The 19239-nt window shown below is 42.7% G+C and overlaps 1 protein-coding gene and 1 non-coding gene across 3 annotated transcripts in view; both read left to right on the forward strand.

The window, feature by feature from the left end:
• Positions 1-19239, forward strand: part of GUCY1A2 (guanylate cyclase 1 soluble subunit alpha 2) — a 155553-nt gene that overhangs the window by 12227 nt on the left and 124087 nt on the right. For both annotated transcript variants that reach the window (XM_054164504.1, XM_054164505.1), the window contains exons 2-3: positions 843-904; positions 5823-5944. In XM_054164504.1, the coding sequence (XP_054020479.1) occupies positions 843-904; positions 5823-5944 (184 nt within the window). The remainder of the gene's footprint in view (positions 1-842; positions 905-5822; positions 5945-19239) is intronic.
• On the forward strand, positions 5053-5124 carry TRNAG-UCC (transfer RNA glycine (anticodon UCC)). The gene has a single exon. It is a non-coding gene; the product is annotated as a tRNA-Gly (tRNA).

Genomic DNA, 19239 nt, shown 5'->3' on the forward strand with positions numbered 1-19239 from the left:
GTCAAGAAGAACAAGGAGGGTCCAGGAAAATACAGACCAATCTGTACTTGGGCTAACAGCAAAGTGGGTCCTTTGTTATGCACATCCAGGCTTGTAAGCAGCATTATCATAGAATCAATAAGGTTGGAAAAGACCTCAGAGATTATCAAGTCCAACCTGTCACCCAACACCTCATGACTACTAGACCATGGCACCAAGTGCTGTGTCCAGTCCCCTTTTGAACACCTCCAGGGACAGTGAATCCACCACCTCCCTGGGCAGCACATTCCAAGGGCCAACAACTCTCTCAGTGAAGAACTTTCTCCTCACCTCGAGCCTAAAACTTCCCTGGCACAGCTTGAGACTGTGTCCTCTTGTTCTGGTGCTGGTTGCCTGGGAGAAGAGACCAACTCCCTCCTGGCTCCAACCTCCCTTCAAGTAATTATAGATGGCAATAAGGTCTCCCTGAGCCTCCTCTTCTCCAGGCCAAACAAGCCCAGCTCCCTCAGCCTCTCCTCATAGGGCTTGTGCTTGAGGCCTCTTCATCCTTGTTGCCCTTCTCTGGACACGTTCAAGAGTCTCAATGTCCTTCTTAAACTGAGGGGCCCAGAACTGGACACATTACTCAAGGTGTGGCTTAACCAGTGCTGAGTATGTCACATCATAAAATGCCTTCCTATTTGAATGGCAAAGTAACTTACAAGAAATGAATAATACTTCATATCCATCATTGTGATGAGCATCAGGCAGGGAGAAGAGGAGGAGGAGAAAACTGGAGAAAAATTACATGTTACCAGATCTGTTAATCAAACTGTGCTGTACTTCCCTGATCTTACATATTTTTTTTAATTATTCTTCCATAGCCTCAGACCATTCAGCAAACTCTTCAAAGGACACTGCAGTATTTCGAGCATCAAGTTATTGGGTAAGTGTTAAAGTGAGGTAGGGAAAGGTGCATGGTAATGTTTGGCTCAAGTCGTAGCCTTGCATGACAAGCTTTTCTTCTTTTTTTTTTCTCAAATGCTTGGAGATGCTCTGGAGTAAATAAGCATGTTGTGGACATTAATGATAAACTACAGTTCAGTCTTGCTTCCATGTCATCCCATCAGAGCATGGCTCAAGAAGTTGAGGCCCAAAACTTTCAAATCTTAGAATAGCATAGAATAGCATAGCATAGCATAGCATAGAATAGCATAGAACATAATAGAATAGAATAGAATAGAATTAACCAGGTTGGACAAGACCTTTGAGATCATCGAGTCCAACCTATCACCCAACACTATTTAATCAACTAAACCAAGCACCCCATCCAGTCTCTTCCTAAACACCTCCAGTGATGGCAACTCCACCACCTCCCTGGGCAGCCCATTCCAATGGCCAATCACTCTTTCTATGAAGAACTTCTTCCTAACATCCAGCCTAAACCTCCCCTGGTGTGGCTTGAGACTGCGTCCTCTTGTTCTGTTGGTGGTTGCCTGGGAGAAGAGACCAACCCCCACTTGGCTACAACCTCCCTTCAGGTAGTTGTAGAGAGCAAGAAGGTCTCCTTTGAGCTTCCTCTTCTCCAGGCTAAGCAACCCCAGCTCCCTCAGCCTCTCCTCATAGAGCTTGTGCTCCACCTCCCTCCCCAGCTTTGTTGCCTTTCTCTGGACATGTTCCAGCAAGTCAACTTCTTTCCTAAACTGAGGAGCCCAGAACTGGACACAGTAGTCAAGGTGTGGCCTAACCAGTGCTGAGTACAGGGGCAGAATGACTTTCTTGCTCTTGCTGGCCACACTATTCCTGATGCAGGCCAGCCCTTCTTGTCCACGTGGGCACACTGCTGGCTCATGTTCAGCCTAATATCAGCCAGTACCCCGCGGTCCCTATCTGCCTGGCCACTCTCCAGCCACTCTGACCCCAGCCTGTAGCACTGCATCAGTCCTTGTTACGTGCATACAGTTATATGCTTCCAGGATTTTGCAGAAGCAGGGCTGAAAGCCACCTCCTAGGAGTTCATTGGGAAAATGAGTAGATGAGTGACAAACGAAAAGCAAGTAACAGCAGCTGTCAGTATGAAAACGTAAGGCGTTCTTCTGCTGATGAAACTAATCTCTTTTCAACCTTTCCCTTATCTGCACAAGTATTTCCCTTAATCGTGCAAGTATTTTGCTGTCACAGATAAGTCACTTTTCCTATCACAGAACACAATGGCTGCATGACTGTAGCCATTAAATGTCTCTGCTACATGACAAATGAAGAATGCTGTCCTCTGAATTTAATTACCCAGATGGAAGGGCTTTTATTTTTTCCCCCTTAATTTATTTATTTTTTTTTCTAAGCTGCATTGAGGGTGTTTTTTAGAATTTATGACATAGTTTCAAACCTTAGTGCACTGGAGGGAATTGTCCTTCCTTATTGCTCAAGGTTTGGTTAACATTCGCCGGGAGCCTTAGCGTGGTGGGTGATACCTGCAACCTTAACAGTCTGGCTTGCACCTGAGGGCAGCTTGGGAGCCAGTCTCAGCAGGTAGTTGTGATGTCTGCTGTGAGGCAAGCCATGGGAAATGCCTTCTGGCTGCAAAGCTTTTCATTTACTGAAAAAAATTGTTTGAAGTCTCACATTAGGAGACTTGAGAAGATGATGCAGTGCCTTGAGGAGAATGTGTGCAATAACAGTGCAGCTTTTTATTTATGGCCACATGTGGCTTAGATGTGCTTTTTTAATGGACAAAGTTTAAATCAGAACGCTGAAAAGCTGTAATTCCTGTGAATTAATGGTAACACTGACTCAGTTTATTGAGCATCAGTATGAGTTGGTTAAAGTAGCATCTGTCTCTATCAGGTGTCCAATATTTCTCCTACCCCATGATCTTTACTGTTGATACACACAGTGGTGGATTGACCTTGGTCAGCCAGCTTTCAGACCCCTACACAGCTCTTCTTCTCTCTCTCTCCTCCTCAACAGGACAGGGAGAGAAAATGAGGTGATAGAAGCTTGTGGGTTGAGGCACTCCTGACTCCTCTACCTTCTCCTGCCCCAAGTGGCACAGGAAGATGGAGATGGGGTTTGTGGCTAGTCCAAACAAATACTCTCTGCTGCCCTAACCTCTTCACAATGTTCTCCTGATCTGGCACAGGCTTTCCACAGGCTGCAGCTTCTTTCAGGGCACATCTACCATCTCCGCTGTAGGGGCTCTCCACAGACAGCAGGTGTCTATCTGCTAAACCGTGGTCCTCCATGGGCTGCAGGAGGACAACCTGCTTCACCATGGTCTTCTCCAAGAGTTACAGGGGAATCTCTGCCCCACTGTTTGCAGGGCTGTTTCTCTCAGTTATTTTCATCACTCTTCACCCCTCCATGAGATGTTTTACCTTTTCTTAAGTTCATTTTCCCAGAGGCACCACCCACTTGGCTACTGGGCATAGCTATGCCCTGCAGTGGGGCTGTTGGAGTGAGCTGGAACTGGTTGTGTCTGGCATGGGGCAGCCTTGGCCTGTCTTCACAATGGCCCCAGCAGCCCGCTCCATGAGCACCTGTGTGCTGATACCCATATAACATAAATGTTCATCAGGTCTCCTGTCTTAGCCAAGAGAGTTTGGAAAAAACCTTTAAGATCTTCAAATTGAGTTGTAAACTTAATGCTGCCAAGATCACCACTAAACCATGTCCTTAAGCACCGTATCTGTGCCTCTATAAATATCTTCAGGGATGGTGACTCAGCCGCTTCCCTGTGCAGCCTGTTTCAGTGCTTTACAAAAACTGAATGCAGTATTTAAAGTGTGGCCTTCCCAGTGCTGAGTATGGGAGCACAATCACTTCCCTACTCCTGCTGGTCACACTACTCCTGATACAGGCCAGGATGCTGTTGGCCTTCTTGGCCACCTGGGCACACTGCTGGCTCATACTCAGCTGGTTTTCAACCAACACTGACAGGTCCTTTTCCACCAGGCAGCTTTCCAGCCACAGTGTGAGCTCACTCTTCCCAATATACTTCATTTCATCAGTTTCCCTGTTGGGGGAGGTAACCTGATCATAGAATCAGGGTTGGAAGGGACCTTCCAGGGGTGTGCAGCTGTGAATCCTTTAATTTTCTTTTTCACAGGTGATGGCCACCCAGGTGTGAGATTTTGCAGTCATTGACCAAATGAAAAGTACAATCCTTAAAACTGCTATTTGTGATTTATGAAGCACAAAGTATGACAGCATAACAAAACCATTAATGAAATACTCATTAGAAAAGCTTTTCTCTTTGCCTTGAGCTGAATTAGTTGTGTATTTTGCCAAATGCATTATCACTCTGCTGCAATATTTTCTCCCTTTTTATTCTCTCTTCTATGCTCATTATCACTCTTGTAAAGCTTTGTTTTATACATAGTTTCATCTTCTGTTCTGTTTCTGTTGAATTAAGGAATTAAAAAGCCCAGCAGAACTAAATCAAAATAGTTCAGATGGTTGCCACTTTCTTGCTGCTCAGACAGTAGCTCTGTGCCTTTCATCTGGGGTGGGATTCTTTTGAATTTTTTCTTCAACATGCTATAACACAAACTTTATTCATGATAGCATACTGAGTGGCAGCTTGACATCTTTTTTACTGCTGAGATCTTTTCAGAAGATAATCCATAGAGAAAGTTGGGGTTTATACCTGTAGTGCTAATGGAATAGAATAGAATAGAATTAGAATTAACCAGGTTTGAAAAGACCTCTGAGATCACTGAGTCCAACCTATCACCCAACACTATCTAATCAACTAAACCATGGCACCAAGTGCCCCATCCAGTCTCCTCTTAAACACCTCCAGTGATGGTGACTCTACCACCTCCCTGGGCAGCACATTCCAATGGCAAATCACTCTTTCTGTGAAGAACTTCTTCCTAACCTCCAGTCTAAACCTCCCCTGGCACAGCTTGAGACTGTGTCCTCTTGTTCTGATGCTGGTTGCCTGGTAGAAGAGACGAACCCCCTCTTGGCTACAACCTCCCTTCAGGTAGTTGTAGAGAGCAATAGGGCCTGCCCTGAACCTCCTCTTCTCCAGGCTAAGCAGTGCCAACTCCCTCAGCGTCTGCTCATAGGGCTGGTGCTCCAAGTCATCAGGCGTTGGTGGTATAGTGGTGAGCATAGCTGCCTTCCAAGCAGTTGACCCGGGTTCGATTCCCGGCCAACGCAGATGGTGTTTTTGTGGTGCTGAATGGTGCCGTTGGCAGCCAGGGATCAGTGCTGGGCCCCATCCTCTTCAATATCTTACTTGTTGCCATGGTTGAGTTGATTAGATGGTGTTGGATATGATGATCTTGAAGGTCTCTTCCAACCTCATTTGGTCCTACTCATTTCTTTTCTATTCTATTCTATTTTATTCTAACCCCCTCCCCAGCTTTGTTGCCCTTCTCTGGACACCTTCCAGCAACTCAACATCTCTCCTAAACTGAGGGGCCCAGAACTGGACACAGTGTAGAAGCTTTATTATTCATATTAAGTACTCACCACTGCTTCACAAACACATTGCTTGGAGTTTACAGCACAACTTTGTTACAGACAGCACCCCAGTTGGGATGATATATGACAGATACGTATGATAGCCTCATGCCTTAGCCCTTTTGTACTGTTTTTAACTTACGTCTTCATTCTCATCAGAGATAATACTCCAGATTCTAGTATAGCACTTGAGATAATTGGCTAATAGTGCTGTCATCTGTGTGTGATAATCCACTAACAGAAAGTGGGTGATGGAGGGGAGAAGACGGAGGAGATAAGGAACACTAAAGACATCCTTTACCCTCACTTGTGAAAGACATTTATTGACCTTGCATTTGTAAGGAGATGCTATAATATTTTTACCCTTTTTTTTTTCTTACCTTTAACTGTAGTTACAGGGATGCAGAGAAGAACTTTCACAATATATCAAACAGATGCTCCTATACAGACTGCTCTGGCAATGACGAAACTGAGGATGTCTCAGGAATTCTCCAGTGTACAGCTAATGTACTTGGTATGTATTTTCTCAAGGGAATTTGTTTATTTTGATCAGAAGGAAAGTTTACTGAACATCCTAATACCAACAATGAGCCAAGGAAGCTTTAGTCCCAATAAAGGAAATTTTGGAGCTAGGCAGCTACATGTCAGTGCACTATTACTACATTTGGCAGTCTTAGAATAGAATTAGAACAGAATAGAATTAACCAGGTTGGAAAAGACCTTTGAGATCATCGAGTCCAACCTATCACCCAACACCATCTAATCAACTAAACCATGGCACCAAGTGCCTTATCCAGTCTCTTCCTAAACATCTCCAGGTGGTGACTCCACCACCTCCCTGGGTAGCCCATTCCAATGGCAAATCACTCTTTCTGTGAAGAACTTCTTCCAAACCCTCCCCTGGTGCAGCTTGAGACTGTGTCCTCTTGTTCTGGTGCTGGTTGCCTGGGAGAAGAGACCACCCCCCACCTGGCCACAACCTCCCTTCAGGTAGTTGTAGACAGCAATAAGGTCTCTGAGCCTCCTCTTCTCCAGGCTAAGCAATCCCAGCTGCCTCAGCCTCTCCTCATAGGGCTTGTGCTCGAGGCCTCTCCCCAGCCTTGTTGCCCTTCTCTGGACACGTTCAAGAGTCTCAATGTCCTTCTTAAACTGAGGGGCCCAGAACTGGACACAGTACTGAAGGTGTGGCCTTACCAGTGCTGAGTACAGGGGCAGAATGGCTTCCCTGCTCCTGCTGGCTACACTATTCCTAATACAGACCAGGATGCCATTGGCCTTCTTGTCCACCTGGGCACACTGCTGGCTTATGTTCAGTGAGCTGCCAATCAGTACCTGTATGTCCCTTTCTGTTTGGCAGCTTTCCAGCCACTCCCACCCCAGCCTGTAGCACTGCATGGGGTTGTTGTGGCCGAAGTGCAGCACCCGGCACTTGGACTTGTTGAAGGGCAGATCAGACTGTTGGGATCGTAGGATAGGGATAATGCCTAGACATTTCTGTCTTGGAAAATTATTAAAGTGGACTTTGTTGAAAATAAGTTTTCAAAGAAAATAAGTTTGCAAAGCTCACCTTTGAAAGAATGAGTTCATAGCAAAAAAAAAATGAATCAATATGAGCAAAACACAGGTGATTTATGAGCTTTACTTCTTTCCTTCTGTTTATCTGGGACGAGAACATAAGGGAAAGAACAGTAAACCCAGCTTCTTCATTTTAATTGTAGCTCCTATCACAACAGGTAAATAATTAGTGGAGGCTATGTAATTAATTCTCACATGCATAATTATTTTCCTGGCTGAATAGCCACTTCTGTGCAAGAAGGATGTAACTGCTGGGTGGTGTATCTAGAATAATTGGCATTGCTGAGACAGGAAACAAGAATGGACCTGACTGTGATAGAGGCTAGAGCAACCATTGAACCAGATTTGGTTCTCAGTTCATTTGTATGAGTGGTAACAGGGATTTGCTTTTTAGGGCTAGAAGATGCCTTAAAGATGAATGGCAGCAACTTCCTGCTCTCTTACCTTAAATAATGCCAACATAATTCCCTTCTCCTGACCCTCTACCCGCCTCTGAAACACTCATTTGGCATTCCTTGTTCATCAGAAGACAGCAAATTCTGAGATCATTAGTAAGCTTGGAAGATTGTGAGCAGATGCTTTACACTATGGTCTTTGTGCTTATTCTACTCGCAGGAAAGTGCTGACTGCAAGCTGTACATTCGTCTTGATGCATGTGATTTATCATGTATGAATACAGAAATTTTCCTGCTGTCAAGTCATCACTGAATTGTGTCACCTTCAGGAAGGACCTGATTCTCGTTGTCTCCTTGCTGAGTTGCTCCTGCAACAAATGTAGACATCAGTAGAACAAATCCTGCTTTAATCCACTGTAACTAATAGTGCCATGGTTTAGTTGATTAGATAGTGTGGCATGAGAGGTTGGTCTCTTTCAACCTGGTTCATTCTATCCTATCCTATCCTATCCTATCCTATCCTATCCTATCCTATCCTATCCTTTTCTATTTTATCATTCTCACATGCTGTAAACTATGCCTGATACCAGATCCATGGCACAGCTTTCCTTTGTGCTGCCAGTTTCTGAGGCTGGAATTCTAAAGTAGTCCAGGCAGCTTTAATTTGTGCATGTACACCTTTGCAGTGTTATTTTTTTTATACAGAATCATAGAACCATTTAGGTTGGAAAGTACTTTTAAGATCAGTTTCAACTGTTAGCCTGGCACTGCCAAGTCCACCATTAAACCATGTTGCTGAGTGCCATATCCGCATGTCTTTTAAACATCACCGGGGATGGTGACTCAACCACTTCCTTGGCAGCCTGTTACCATGCTTGGCAACCCTTTCAGTGAAGAAATTTTCTGACTTAAACCTTCCATGATGCAACTTGAGACCCTTTCTTCTTGTCCTATCACTTGTTTCTACAGGAGAAGAGACCAATATGCACCTCACTACATCTTCCTTTCAGGTAGTTGTAGAGAGCGAGCTCTCCCCTCGGCATCCTTCTCTCCAGACTAAGCACCTCATCCATTCCTCATAAGACTTGTTCTCTAGACCCTTCACCAGCTTTACTGCCCTTCTTTGGGCACCCTAAAAACCCTCAATATCTTGTGAGGGCCTGAAACTGAATGCAACACTCAAGGTGTGGCCTCACCAGTGCCAAGTACAGGATGATGACTAATCCTATCATCCAAAGGAAAACCAAGTAACAATCTGTTGGAAGTTGGGAAAAAGATCAGAGTAATCCTAGCTTCTAAGGGGAGTTTTTACAAAGCTCAAGTTGGAAGTAAAGTATTTCAGAGAGAAAATGCTTATTCTAGCCTTTTGACAGATAATGCATTTAGCTGCCTGGATAAGCTGCAGTTCAGTGCAGACTGGTGGTATGAGTTTGAACTTATTTTAGAAATTATAAAAAGATTCCTATGGTGGAGTATATGAATAGAATAGATCAGGTTGGAAGAGACCTTCATCCAACCTATCATCCAACACCATCTAATCAACTAAACCATGCAACCAAGCACCCTATCAAGTCTCCTCCTAAACACCTCCAATGATGGTAACTCCTCCACCTCCCTGGGTAGCCCATACCAATGGCCAATCACTCTTTCTATGAAGAACTTCTTCCTAACCTCCAGCCTAAACCTCCCCTGGTGCAGCTTGAGACTGTGTCCTCTTGTTCTGTTGCTGGTTTCCTGGGAGAGGAGACCAACCTCCGCCTGCCTACAGCCTCCCTTCAGGTAGTTGTAGAGAGCAACTAGGTCTCCCCAGAGCCTCCTCTGCTCCAGGCTAAGCAACCCCAGCTCCCTCAGTCTCTCCTCACAGGGCTTGTGCTCCAAACCCCTCGCCAACTTTGTTGCCTTTCTCTGGACACGTTCCAGCAACTCAACATCTTTCCTAAACTGAGGGGCCCAGAACTGGACACAGGACTCAAGGTGTGGCCTAACCAGTGCAGTGACCTCCCTGCTCCTGCTGGCCACAAACAATTCTTTGTTAGGTAGCTATAAATTTATACTGAGGTATGTTAGAGAGAAAGATTGTATCTGAAGAGATTTCTAATTTGACTTTGGGCAAGTTTTTATTCTTTTGTTTGCCTCAATTTCCCATCTGTATAATGGAGATAACAGGGTGGGTGTTTTTTTAATCCCTTAAGCCACATGTCAGTGCTATTCAGATTTTAACCTTATCAAAGCAAAGACATTTGCATACTATTTATACATTCAGCATTTTAGCAATGACAACCAAATCTTATTTGGGACTGCTTTTGTCCCCATAATTTAAAATGATTTGATTTTAAGTAAGATTAGAGTGTGCATTCTGACTTAATTGTCGCTAGTCAGGATAAAGCAGAAGACATGTAGGCAGTTGCAAATAAAGTTTGTCAACAAGAAAATAAGAAGGAAAACTTTTTTGTTAGACTGCAATTCCTACTCTAAGGAATTTATTTTGGCACATAAAGCCTTCAGGACCTGCCTCCTCTTTATCTTTTGGGTAGATATTCCAAGCAGTTCTGTGCTGCTGAGCTTTATGCAGCGATGGAGAAACGCCCAGTTTTCATTTTTCAGCCCCACTGTGTAGTTCTAATATATCTCATGATGTTTCTCACATCCCAAATTCACAAGCTAGGTAAAAACTGCACAGTCTTCACCTCGCCTCCTCCAAACACTCTTCTCATACTGCACACAATTAACGTAGTCTTTGTGGACATGAACTATTTTCCACTCTTACTTCAATCCTTCACACACACGCACACACACTCACACACACACACACACACACACACACACACACTCACACTCAAAACAACCCTCCACAACAGAGTTTTATGAAGGGAGTTATCTGTTTTCCTTTAAATGACTCCAGTATTTCCTCTGGAGCCTCTTAGCATCTTGATGAGGAACTCTGTAATCTATCATAACTCTCATATTAAGAAGAAGAACCTAAATTCAGAAACACATTAAAAAAACCTCATAGTGCAAAATTTGCAAAGCAGAAGTGGTTGTTCATGCCCAGTCTTTACTGATGTGGAAGAAACCTTGTCTTTGAAAGTCCATTGGTGTATTAGTCTACAACATTTAAACTGTATGTGCTGTAGCACTGTTCTATCTCTACTGCATAAACTACCCTTGCAACATACCGATTGCACAGTGTGAAATTACAAATGCAGGTGTGTCAGGTGATTGCTTCAGCAAGCATGTCTGGACAAATAATTGTACCTATCTGACTTACCATTGTTTGAGATAGAGGAGAACACTCTCTTCCAGTTTATTTATTGACTTATTTATTTGCTTATTGACTTGCTGGAACGTGTCCAGAGAAGGGCAACAAAGTTGGTGAGGGGTTTGGAAGACAAGCCCTATGAGGAGAGACTGAGGGAGCTGGGGTTGCTTAGCCTGGAGAAGAGGAGACTCAGGGGAGACCTTCTTGCTCTCTACAACTACCTGAAGTGAGGTTGCAGCCAGGTGGGGGTTGGTCTCTTCTCCCAGGCAACCAGCACCAGAACAAGAGGACACAGTCTCAAGCTGCGCTAGGGGAGGTTTAGGCTGGAGGTTAGGAAGAAATTCTACACAGAGAGTGATTGCCCATTAGAATGGGCTGCCTGGGGAGGTGGTGGAGTCACCATCGTTGGAGGTGTTTCGGAGGAGACTTGATGGGATGCTTGGTTGCATGGTTTAGTTGATTAGGTGGTGTTGGGTGATAGGTTGGACACGATGACTTTGAAGGTCTCTTCCAACCTGTTTTATTCTATGTATTCTATGTTTAGTTGATTAGATGGTGTTGTTCTTTTAAATCAAGAAGTTACTTAATACAACAATTGTTTTACATCTGTTACAAATATTTTCCTAAAGTCTTACTACAGTACTTGCACAGCATTAAGTCAGTGGCTGCTAAATGAGCTCTATATGAAGACTCAAATGCATGGCAAGAATTTTTTTCTGTTAGACATTCTTCATGTTAATAATAATTCTCATCCTCTTGATTTTGTTTCTGAGAATGGCAAGAGGGCTTTGTTCCTCTGTCATTTTTAAGTTAGTATCTTTCTGGACATCTTCCATGTGGAGGATGATGCAACACAGTGGCAAGGATTCCCAGATTCACCGGTGATAAGTTATGTGGAATCCCAGCCCAGAGCCCTGTCCTGTCAGGATTCAGTCTCTCCGGGACACAGGGGAGGAGGTGGAATCCGTTATTGGGATGGGGGTTTAGAGAGCTTTTGCTCTGGGTGATGTTTGCTTGTCACCACTGAAGAAGATATGTGCTGCGGGCTGCTTTATATAGAGCAAATCACTTCATGCCTAAAGATAATCTTGCAGGGTTGTTCCTTCACTTAGTGCAGGGGGCATCATTCTGTAGAAGTCATTTGTTCTCTGTATGCCTGTCAAAGTTGAAGATTTGCATTTCATTTCTGAAACTAAGAAAATCTCAGCTCTTACCTATATTATGTAGTTAAAAAATGAATACATTTGAGATCTTTCTGAAAACTATTAAATAACAACAGCACATTGCTGCTAAGAAATGCTACATTTGAAGAGGCAGGAAATGGGTTGAAAAGGAGGTGCAGGGATAGGTTTTAGCCTCTTATGAGGTTAGCCCAGGTGATGTAATTGGAAAGGATAGGCAGTGGTTTAGTGCAGACTGCTTGGCAGGTGTCTCAGAACTGTAAATGCTTACAGATCAAAGGTACATGAATTACTATCACTTTCCTTTTCCTTTGAGCTAAGAACTGCACACAGCCATTAGGATGCAATTAATTTAGGATACACAGTCTGATTTATAATTAAAGTTGTTGGTTTAACAAATGACATAAAAGGAAATGTTATATGGCCCAGAGGACTGGTGACAACTAATGGATTCTAATAATACTTGGAACTCTATCCAGGGGGGTCTAAGCTACACACACAAGACTCCTATTACTTAGTAGATGTTACATACAGTATAGTGCCAACACAAAAGTAATCTAAGCAAATATCACATAATTCCTGTGGTTTCAAAGCTGAGATGAATACATCTAAATGAGAAAGGGAAATGTTTCTTCCAAACGGACTTGCAGGTCCCACCTTTCTCAAGTCATAGCTATTGTTAGAAAGCAGATGAACTGCCAGTAGACAGTATAGTAACATCTTGTAGAAGTCTATAAAGTAGAAGATATCCTGTCCATGATTCTTTGACTAAATGTGGGTCTTTGCCATTATTGTAGGTGCTCTGGGGTATCTTGTGTGGCCTCTGTCAAAACTTCAAAAATGAGGTCTCCCTTAAGCTCCATATCCTTGCAGATGTAATTATCTTTTAGGGCTTTGTAGATGTCTTGAATGCCTTATGATGACTCGGGTAGCATTAGGTTTCTGTATTTAATCATCTGAATTGAACCCTTTATATATGAGAAACGTTTTGAGATGGCATTACAATTTATTCTTTCCAAGAAGCGAAGTTCTGTTTCCTGTGCAAATTCTAAGCCATACATAATTTTTTTTTAATCCAAAAGTAAATGAAAACACTCTGTTCTTACTGCTGTTTGATATCTAGAGTTAACATGAAACAAACTGGATCTGCCAGGAATCACCAGTCTAGAGATTGCAGTTTTCATTTAAGAAACTGTGCAAACCTAAGAAGTGACTTTTCCAGGATACAATGCGGACATGAAAATGATGGCGGTCTTGCTTGAGATGGCTTGGCTTTGCCTGCACATTCTGCTGCTGCTGAAGGCACTGTATGTGGGAAAAGAAAAACCACCATTGCCTGTTATTATATGTCAGTTGAGCTCCCAATGTCGGTAGTACTAAAGCACTGTCTTTGATGTGTATGCTGAGCACAGGTGATCAAGTCCTCACCAAGAGACAGTAATTACAATGCTATTTCTCAGCATCATTTGTCAGACAAGACCCTCACTTTAACAGGGAAAGAAAACACCTCAATAAAACCAGATGAAGCAAATATTATAGGTGAGCAAGTGTGAGAAATTATTTTAAGCCAGATTTTGTGAAAGTTTGAAAGAGATGCAGGTCCTCTAGGCCCCTGTAAGCAAAGTGTAGTGCAGATTTTACAGTTCTCTCAAAACCATATGCAAATGCAGTAAGTGATCTTACTGTAATTGTTTAAAATGCTAAAAAGGGTAATATAAAAATCCTATGTGAATTCCCAGGATGATATAATATCACCTTCATAATGAAGTAAGATCAAAGCCATTTCTACAATAGATACTGGTGTTAAGTTGACTTACAAGGCAAATGCTTCATCTGATATTTCATCAGCATTTGTACACATCAAAACCTTTATTCCTGAGAGAATAAATGTTGCTTTCTCACCATCTTAAGTTATGCTTTGGAATTCTGAACTGCCACCTGGCTTTCTTTCCAAAAGGTTGTTTAAGGAAAAGATGTTATTTATCCCAAAAATCTGGTAATCCCAAAGCCATTTAAGAGATGCTTTCTGTAACTGAAGGTGGCAAATTCTGCTGCTGTCCACTGTATGAGTTCTGGAATTGCGTATTGAATTGTCTCATTCCTGTAACGTTTGACATTTATATAGATTCTTAATGGGTGTCCCAGGAAAAAAAAGAAAGATATTTTTCTATGCCAGGGGAGTCAGATGTTGGCCACTCTGCAACCATTGTCTTCATGATTTACTACAAGAAAGAACTGGACTTCTAGACTGCCTCTGTATGCCCTATGAATTATGTATTTATCACATAATTCATAATTATGTTTGTTTTTGAAGAGCCTATGACTTGTGATTTTCTTTATGGGAACAGATTCCTATCTCAATTCTCTACTTGGCAGTGTACTAAATACTTAGAAATACTTTATTAGTTCCTTGATGTTTTGTGGTGAGTTTGCAGTTTACAGGAACTGCTGAAAAGAAAATTAATAAAGATCTTCTACTTGCATGTTATTACAGCACAGTCATCTATTTCTGCTTGAGTTCAGTGAAATACTTAATTTGTAATAGAATAGAATAGAATGGAATAGAATAGAATGGAATTAACCAGGTGGGAAAATACCTTCAAGATCATCAAGTCCAACCCATCATCCAACACTAATCAACTAACCCATGGCACCAAGTACCCCATCCAGTCTCCTCTTAAGCACCTCCAGTGATGGTGACTCCACCACCTCCCTGAGCAGCCCATTCCAATGGCCAATCACTCCTTCTGTGAAGAACTTCCTAAAATCCAGCCTAAACCTCCCCTGGTGCAGCTTGAAACTGTGTCCTCTTGTTCTGTTGGTGATTGCCTGGGAGAAGAGACCAACCCCCACCTAGCTGCACCCTCCCTTCATGTAGTTGCAGACAGCAATGCAACTTCTAGGTTGTGCTTAAAGACTTTGGTAATTTTGGATCTGGATCACAAGTATAGGATCTCTTCTGTAAATAACTTTGATCAAAGATGTACTTTCAAAGTAGACCTGGTAGAGTACTTTTGCCACAGATCCTAAAAGTACTTTGTAGTGATGGCCCACAGCAATATTTTTGTTCTATGGTTGCTCTGTCTCAGTTTTCTTCTACAATGTGCATATTTAATTTCTCTCCAGCTTGGGCTATAATAAAACTGGCATTATTAGAAAAAACAATCAAAAGACACAACTAAGGAAAAAAATCTTTTGGAGTCAGGACTTGTGATTTATCCTCGTTAATTAAGTGGTAGGAGCATAGATCACTTTCCAAGAAGAAAGCAAGTTGAAACTGATGAATTTTATGAATTTCATTATTAGCAGAAAGTTGGTAAATAGCAGAAGCTCAAATTAACAAATTTCTTTGCTTGGGTAACAGCAGAGAGCATTCTGTTTTATTTTGTATCACTACCATTTAATGAAGTGAAGTTAAAGAAGACCTTTTCCTACTTACCAATTGCAAGCTAATCAGGCTGGATGCGAGGAGGAAGTTCTTCACCATGAGAGTGGTGAAGCCCTGGAATGGGTTGTCCAGAGAGGTGGTTGGGGTGCCATCCCTGGAGGTGTTTAAGACCAGGCTGGACGAGGCTCTGGCCAGCCTGATGTAGTGTGGGGTGTCCCTGCCCATGGCAGGGGGGTTGGAACTAGGTGATCCTTGTGGTCCCTTCCAACCCTGACTGATACTATGATACTATACTATGACACTAATGCCCATTAGGAAGCTCTGTGTTTGTCAGGGCAATATGAGATTGCTGTGGCCTCTGCATTTGTAAGTGCTGGGCACGTATACAGATCTCATATATTGCATTTTTTCATCCTGCTGAATGAAACTTTTGATTAGAGGTTCATAGAGGAAAAAATGGAAATGCCAGTTTTTCATGAAGGAATTTTGATGAACAGTTGGCTCACATATTCAGTGCCATCTCCGATTTGAATTATTTCACTGCAAAATCAAAATGAAAACAAAATGAAGACGTAGAGAAGGAATTTAATGTGAGACAAGCATGAGAAGATGAGACTGTTTATGCAGATATATAACCTGAAGATTATAAAGAAGATTATTTTGAAGGTTTTATTTGTTTTCTCAAACTAAATAGCAAAGGAAATACTGAATACATTGGAATTGGAAATCATACTGAATGTAATTTTGGAAGCTGACATTTAGCCTGTGGAAGTCCTCAAGTGTAGTAAAGCATGCATTAGAGAAACAATGAGTTCTGGGATTTGAATTTTTTTTAACATGTAGGTTTTTCTATATGTGATAAAACTCTCTCCTGGTTTGGGTGCTTCCATTGATTCAGTGAATAAGCGTTAGGCAAGAGCTTCCTCAAAACCACGTTTTTCCGTCATATCTTACAGTTTTTCTCCAGAGCCTGAGACCAAATGCTCCTGAGATGCTCCCCCTGTGCTCAGCACTGGTTAGGCCACACATTGAGTACTGTGTCCAGTTCTGGGCCCCTCTGTTTAGGAAAGATGTTGACTTCCTGGAACAGAGAGGAGGGCAACAAAGCTGGTGAGTGGTTTGGAGCACAAGCCCTATGAGGAGAGACTGAGGGAGCTGGGCTTGCTTAGCCTGGAGAAGAGGAGGCTCTGGGGAGAGTTTATTGCTGTCCACAACTACCTGAAGGGTGGTTGTAGGCAGGAGGAGGTTGGTCTCTTCTCCCAGGAAACCACCAACGGAACAAAAGGACACAGTCTCACGCTGCGCCTGGGGAAATATAGGCATGAGATGAGGAGAAAGTTCTTCACAGAGAGTTGTGAGTCATTGGAATGTGCTGCCCAGGGAGGTGGTGGAGTCGCCATCCCTGGAGGTGTTCAAGAGGGGACTGGACATGCCACTTGATGCCATGGTCTAGTAGGGATGAGGTCTTGGGTGACAGGTTGGACTTGATAATCTTTGAGGTCTTTCCAACCTTGTTGATTCTATGATTCTATGATTTCAGAGCAGCTGCTCTGATACAGTCTGACATATCCCTTGACTGTGATGATGATGGTCATCTCTGTTGTCTCTTGAAAGCTAACTAGATACAGAAAGGGGTAGGGAGAAGGTCCACAGAAGATAGTAAAAAGATAGGTATCCTTTATGTGGCAGTAAATTACAAGGTTATGTGATGAAATACGTATCAGTGTTAGGTAAGTGTGTACTTCCATTCATCATTTGTTTCAGTAGGAGAGGCAAGAATAAATCCATGAAAATATACAGGCACATCATGGAAGCCAGGAGCTTTGTAGAAATACAGCAAAAAACTATTTTGCATGTGTTTGTATAATAGGAATTAAAATAGAGACTTTTAGGTTGAAGACCCATCATGCTTCACGCAAAAAATTGCCTCTTACTGGTAAGGCTTCAGAAGAAGTTTTCCTGATAGGTATATTATACTTGTTTGTTTTAAAGGTTGTTTGACTTAGTTTCATTTTCTCAATGTCTCCTTGTATCTGTTATTAGAGAGAGTAAATTGCCAGCAAAGACAGACCAGCAATTTGATCAAGCTTAGGCATACCCAATTTTCTCTTCTGAGTGAATCTAATTTTCTACTGGTACTTTGTGTAACTCGATGCAAAGAGAAAATACTTTTTAAAGCAGTGGCATGTCTTTGAGCCAGGTCATTGACCTGGGTATCATACTATAATTCATGTTACTTGGAGTCAGTAGATTGCATCCAGATAGAACAGCCAGCCCTCTAGGGCAGATGACAAGACCAAGCTAAGATAATCAGCAAAGCCTTAGGCTGATTACCAAGATACGACTCCCTTTACATACATACATATGACTTACATATGTAAAGTACACAAGTGGTCAGTTCTCCATACCTTATTTTCAATTAGTAGTGCCAGGGCAACTGACTTTTACTCTAATTTTATTGCATACTTTGAAGACAGCTCACCTATGCTAACATTTTGGGCAGCTTTGTGGCATGTGTGCCCAGGTGACCAAGAAGGCCAATGGCATCCTGGCATGCATCAAGAATAGTATGGCCAGCAGGAGCAGGGAAGTCATTGTGCCCCTGTGCTGAGGACTGGTTAGGCTGCACCTTGAGTTCTGTGTCCAGTTCTGGGCCCCTCAGTTTAAGAAGGACATTGAGACTCTTGAATGTCTCCAGAGAAGGGCAATGAGGCTGGGGAGAGGCCTCGAGCACAAGCCCTATGAGGAGAGGCTGAGGGGAGCTGGGTTTGTTTAGCCTGGAGAAGAGGAGGCTCAGAGACCTTATTGCTGTCTACCTGAAAGGAGGTTGTGGCCAGATGGGGGTTGGTCTCTTCTCCCAGGCAACCAGCACCAGAACAAGAGGATGCAGTCTCAAGCTGCACCAGGGGAAGTTTAGGCTGGAGGTGAGGAGAAAGTTCTTCACTGAGAGAGTTGTTAGCCGTTGGAATGTGCTGCCCAGGGAGGTGGTGGAGTCACCATCCCTGGAGGTGTTCCAGAGGTGACTGGACGTTGCACTTGAAGCCATGGTTTAGTAGTCATGAGGTGTTGGGTGCCAGGTTGGACTTGATGATCTTTGAGATCTCTTCCAACTGTATTGATTCTATGATTCTGTGTTACATATCTATGTAACAGCATTTGGTCTTTTGTATGAGTAGCCCAGGGGGTTCTGATAGTGTCCTGTTGGGGCATCTGCAGTCTTACGGCTTTGGGTGCCCCTGCTCAAACTGTGCACTTCTACGCAATTCTAAATCTACTCACAGTTCGCTCTGCAGAACAAGGAGGTTTAAAAGTATGCATTTGTGTTTGTGCATGCATATGAATGTGGTAATTTCCTAGCTCCTTGCTATTAATGCCCAGTTATGACAATGTTATTGGTGTGGACGAGGATTGAATTCTTTTGGGGTTAACGGACAGCATTACAATACTATGTTATGCAGATGTAGCCCTAATGAGTCAGGAATTGGCACACTGTTTTCTGAGTCAGGATAGTAGGGGCCATTGTGTACCAGAGGTACTTTCTTTTGGCTTAGCCATGGATCTGACCATCTGTGGTCATAAAAGGCCCTGGGAATATTTTTACAATAAGCTAGTTTCGTGACCAAATTTGATTATGAGTAATGGCATTTGAATGAACTTTCCCAAATTATTACTATTACTTCTTTTATAAAATATGCTTTGTCATGTCGTCCTGTTTATATACATGTAATTTTACACATTTTCATCTGCTATTAATCCTGATGAAGGGTCAAACAAATCTGTCATTGCAGGCAGTGTGTAAAGCTGTGGAATGCTCAAGTGTGCCTTGTGAATGTAGATCGTTACAACTATGCCTGTGTGCCAGTTCGGATGCTGTTCTGAGATGCTCAAAGGTGGTTGTCTGCAAACAACACACACAGGATGACTTCTGGTCATTATTATTATAACTCTTGGGCATGAAAGTCACCAGTCTCACTGTTCTTCTAAATTTAAAACCCTGTAAGAGATCTAAAC

The sequence above is a fragment of the Dryobates pubescens genome, chromosome 10 (assembly GCF_014839835.1).
Source record: "Dryobates pubescens isolate bDryPub1 chromosome 10, bDryPub1.pri, whole genome shotgun sequence".
In the NCBI taxonomy this organism is placed as follows: domain Eukaryota; kingdom Metazoa; phylum Chordata; class Aves; order Piciformes; family Picidae; genus Dryobates; species Dryobates pubescens.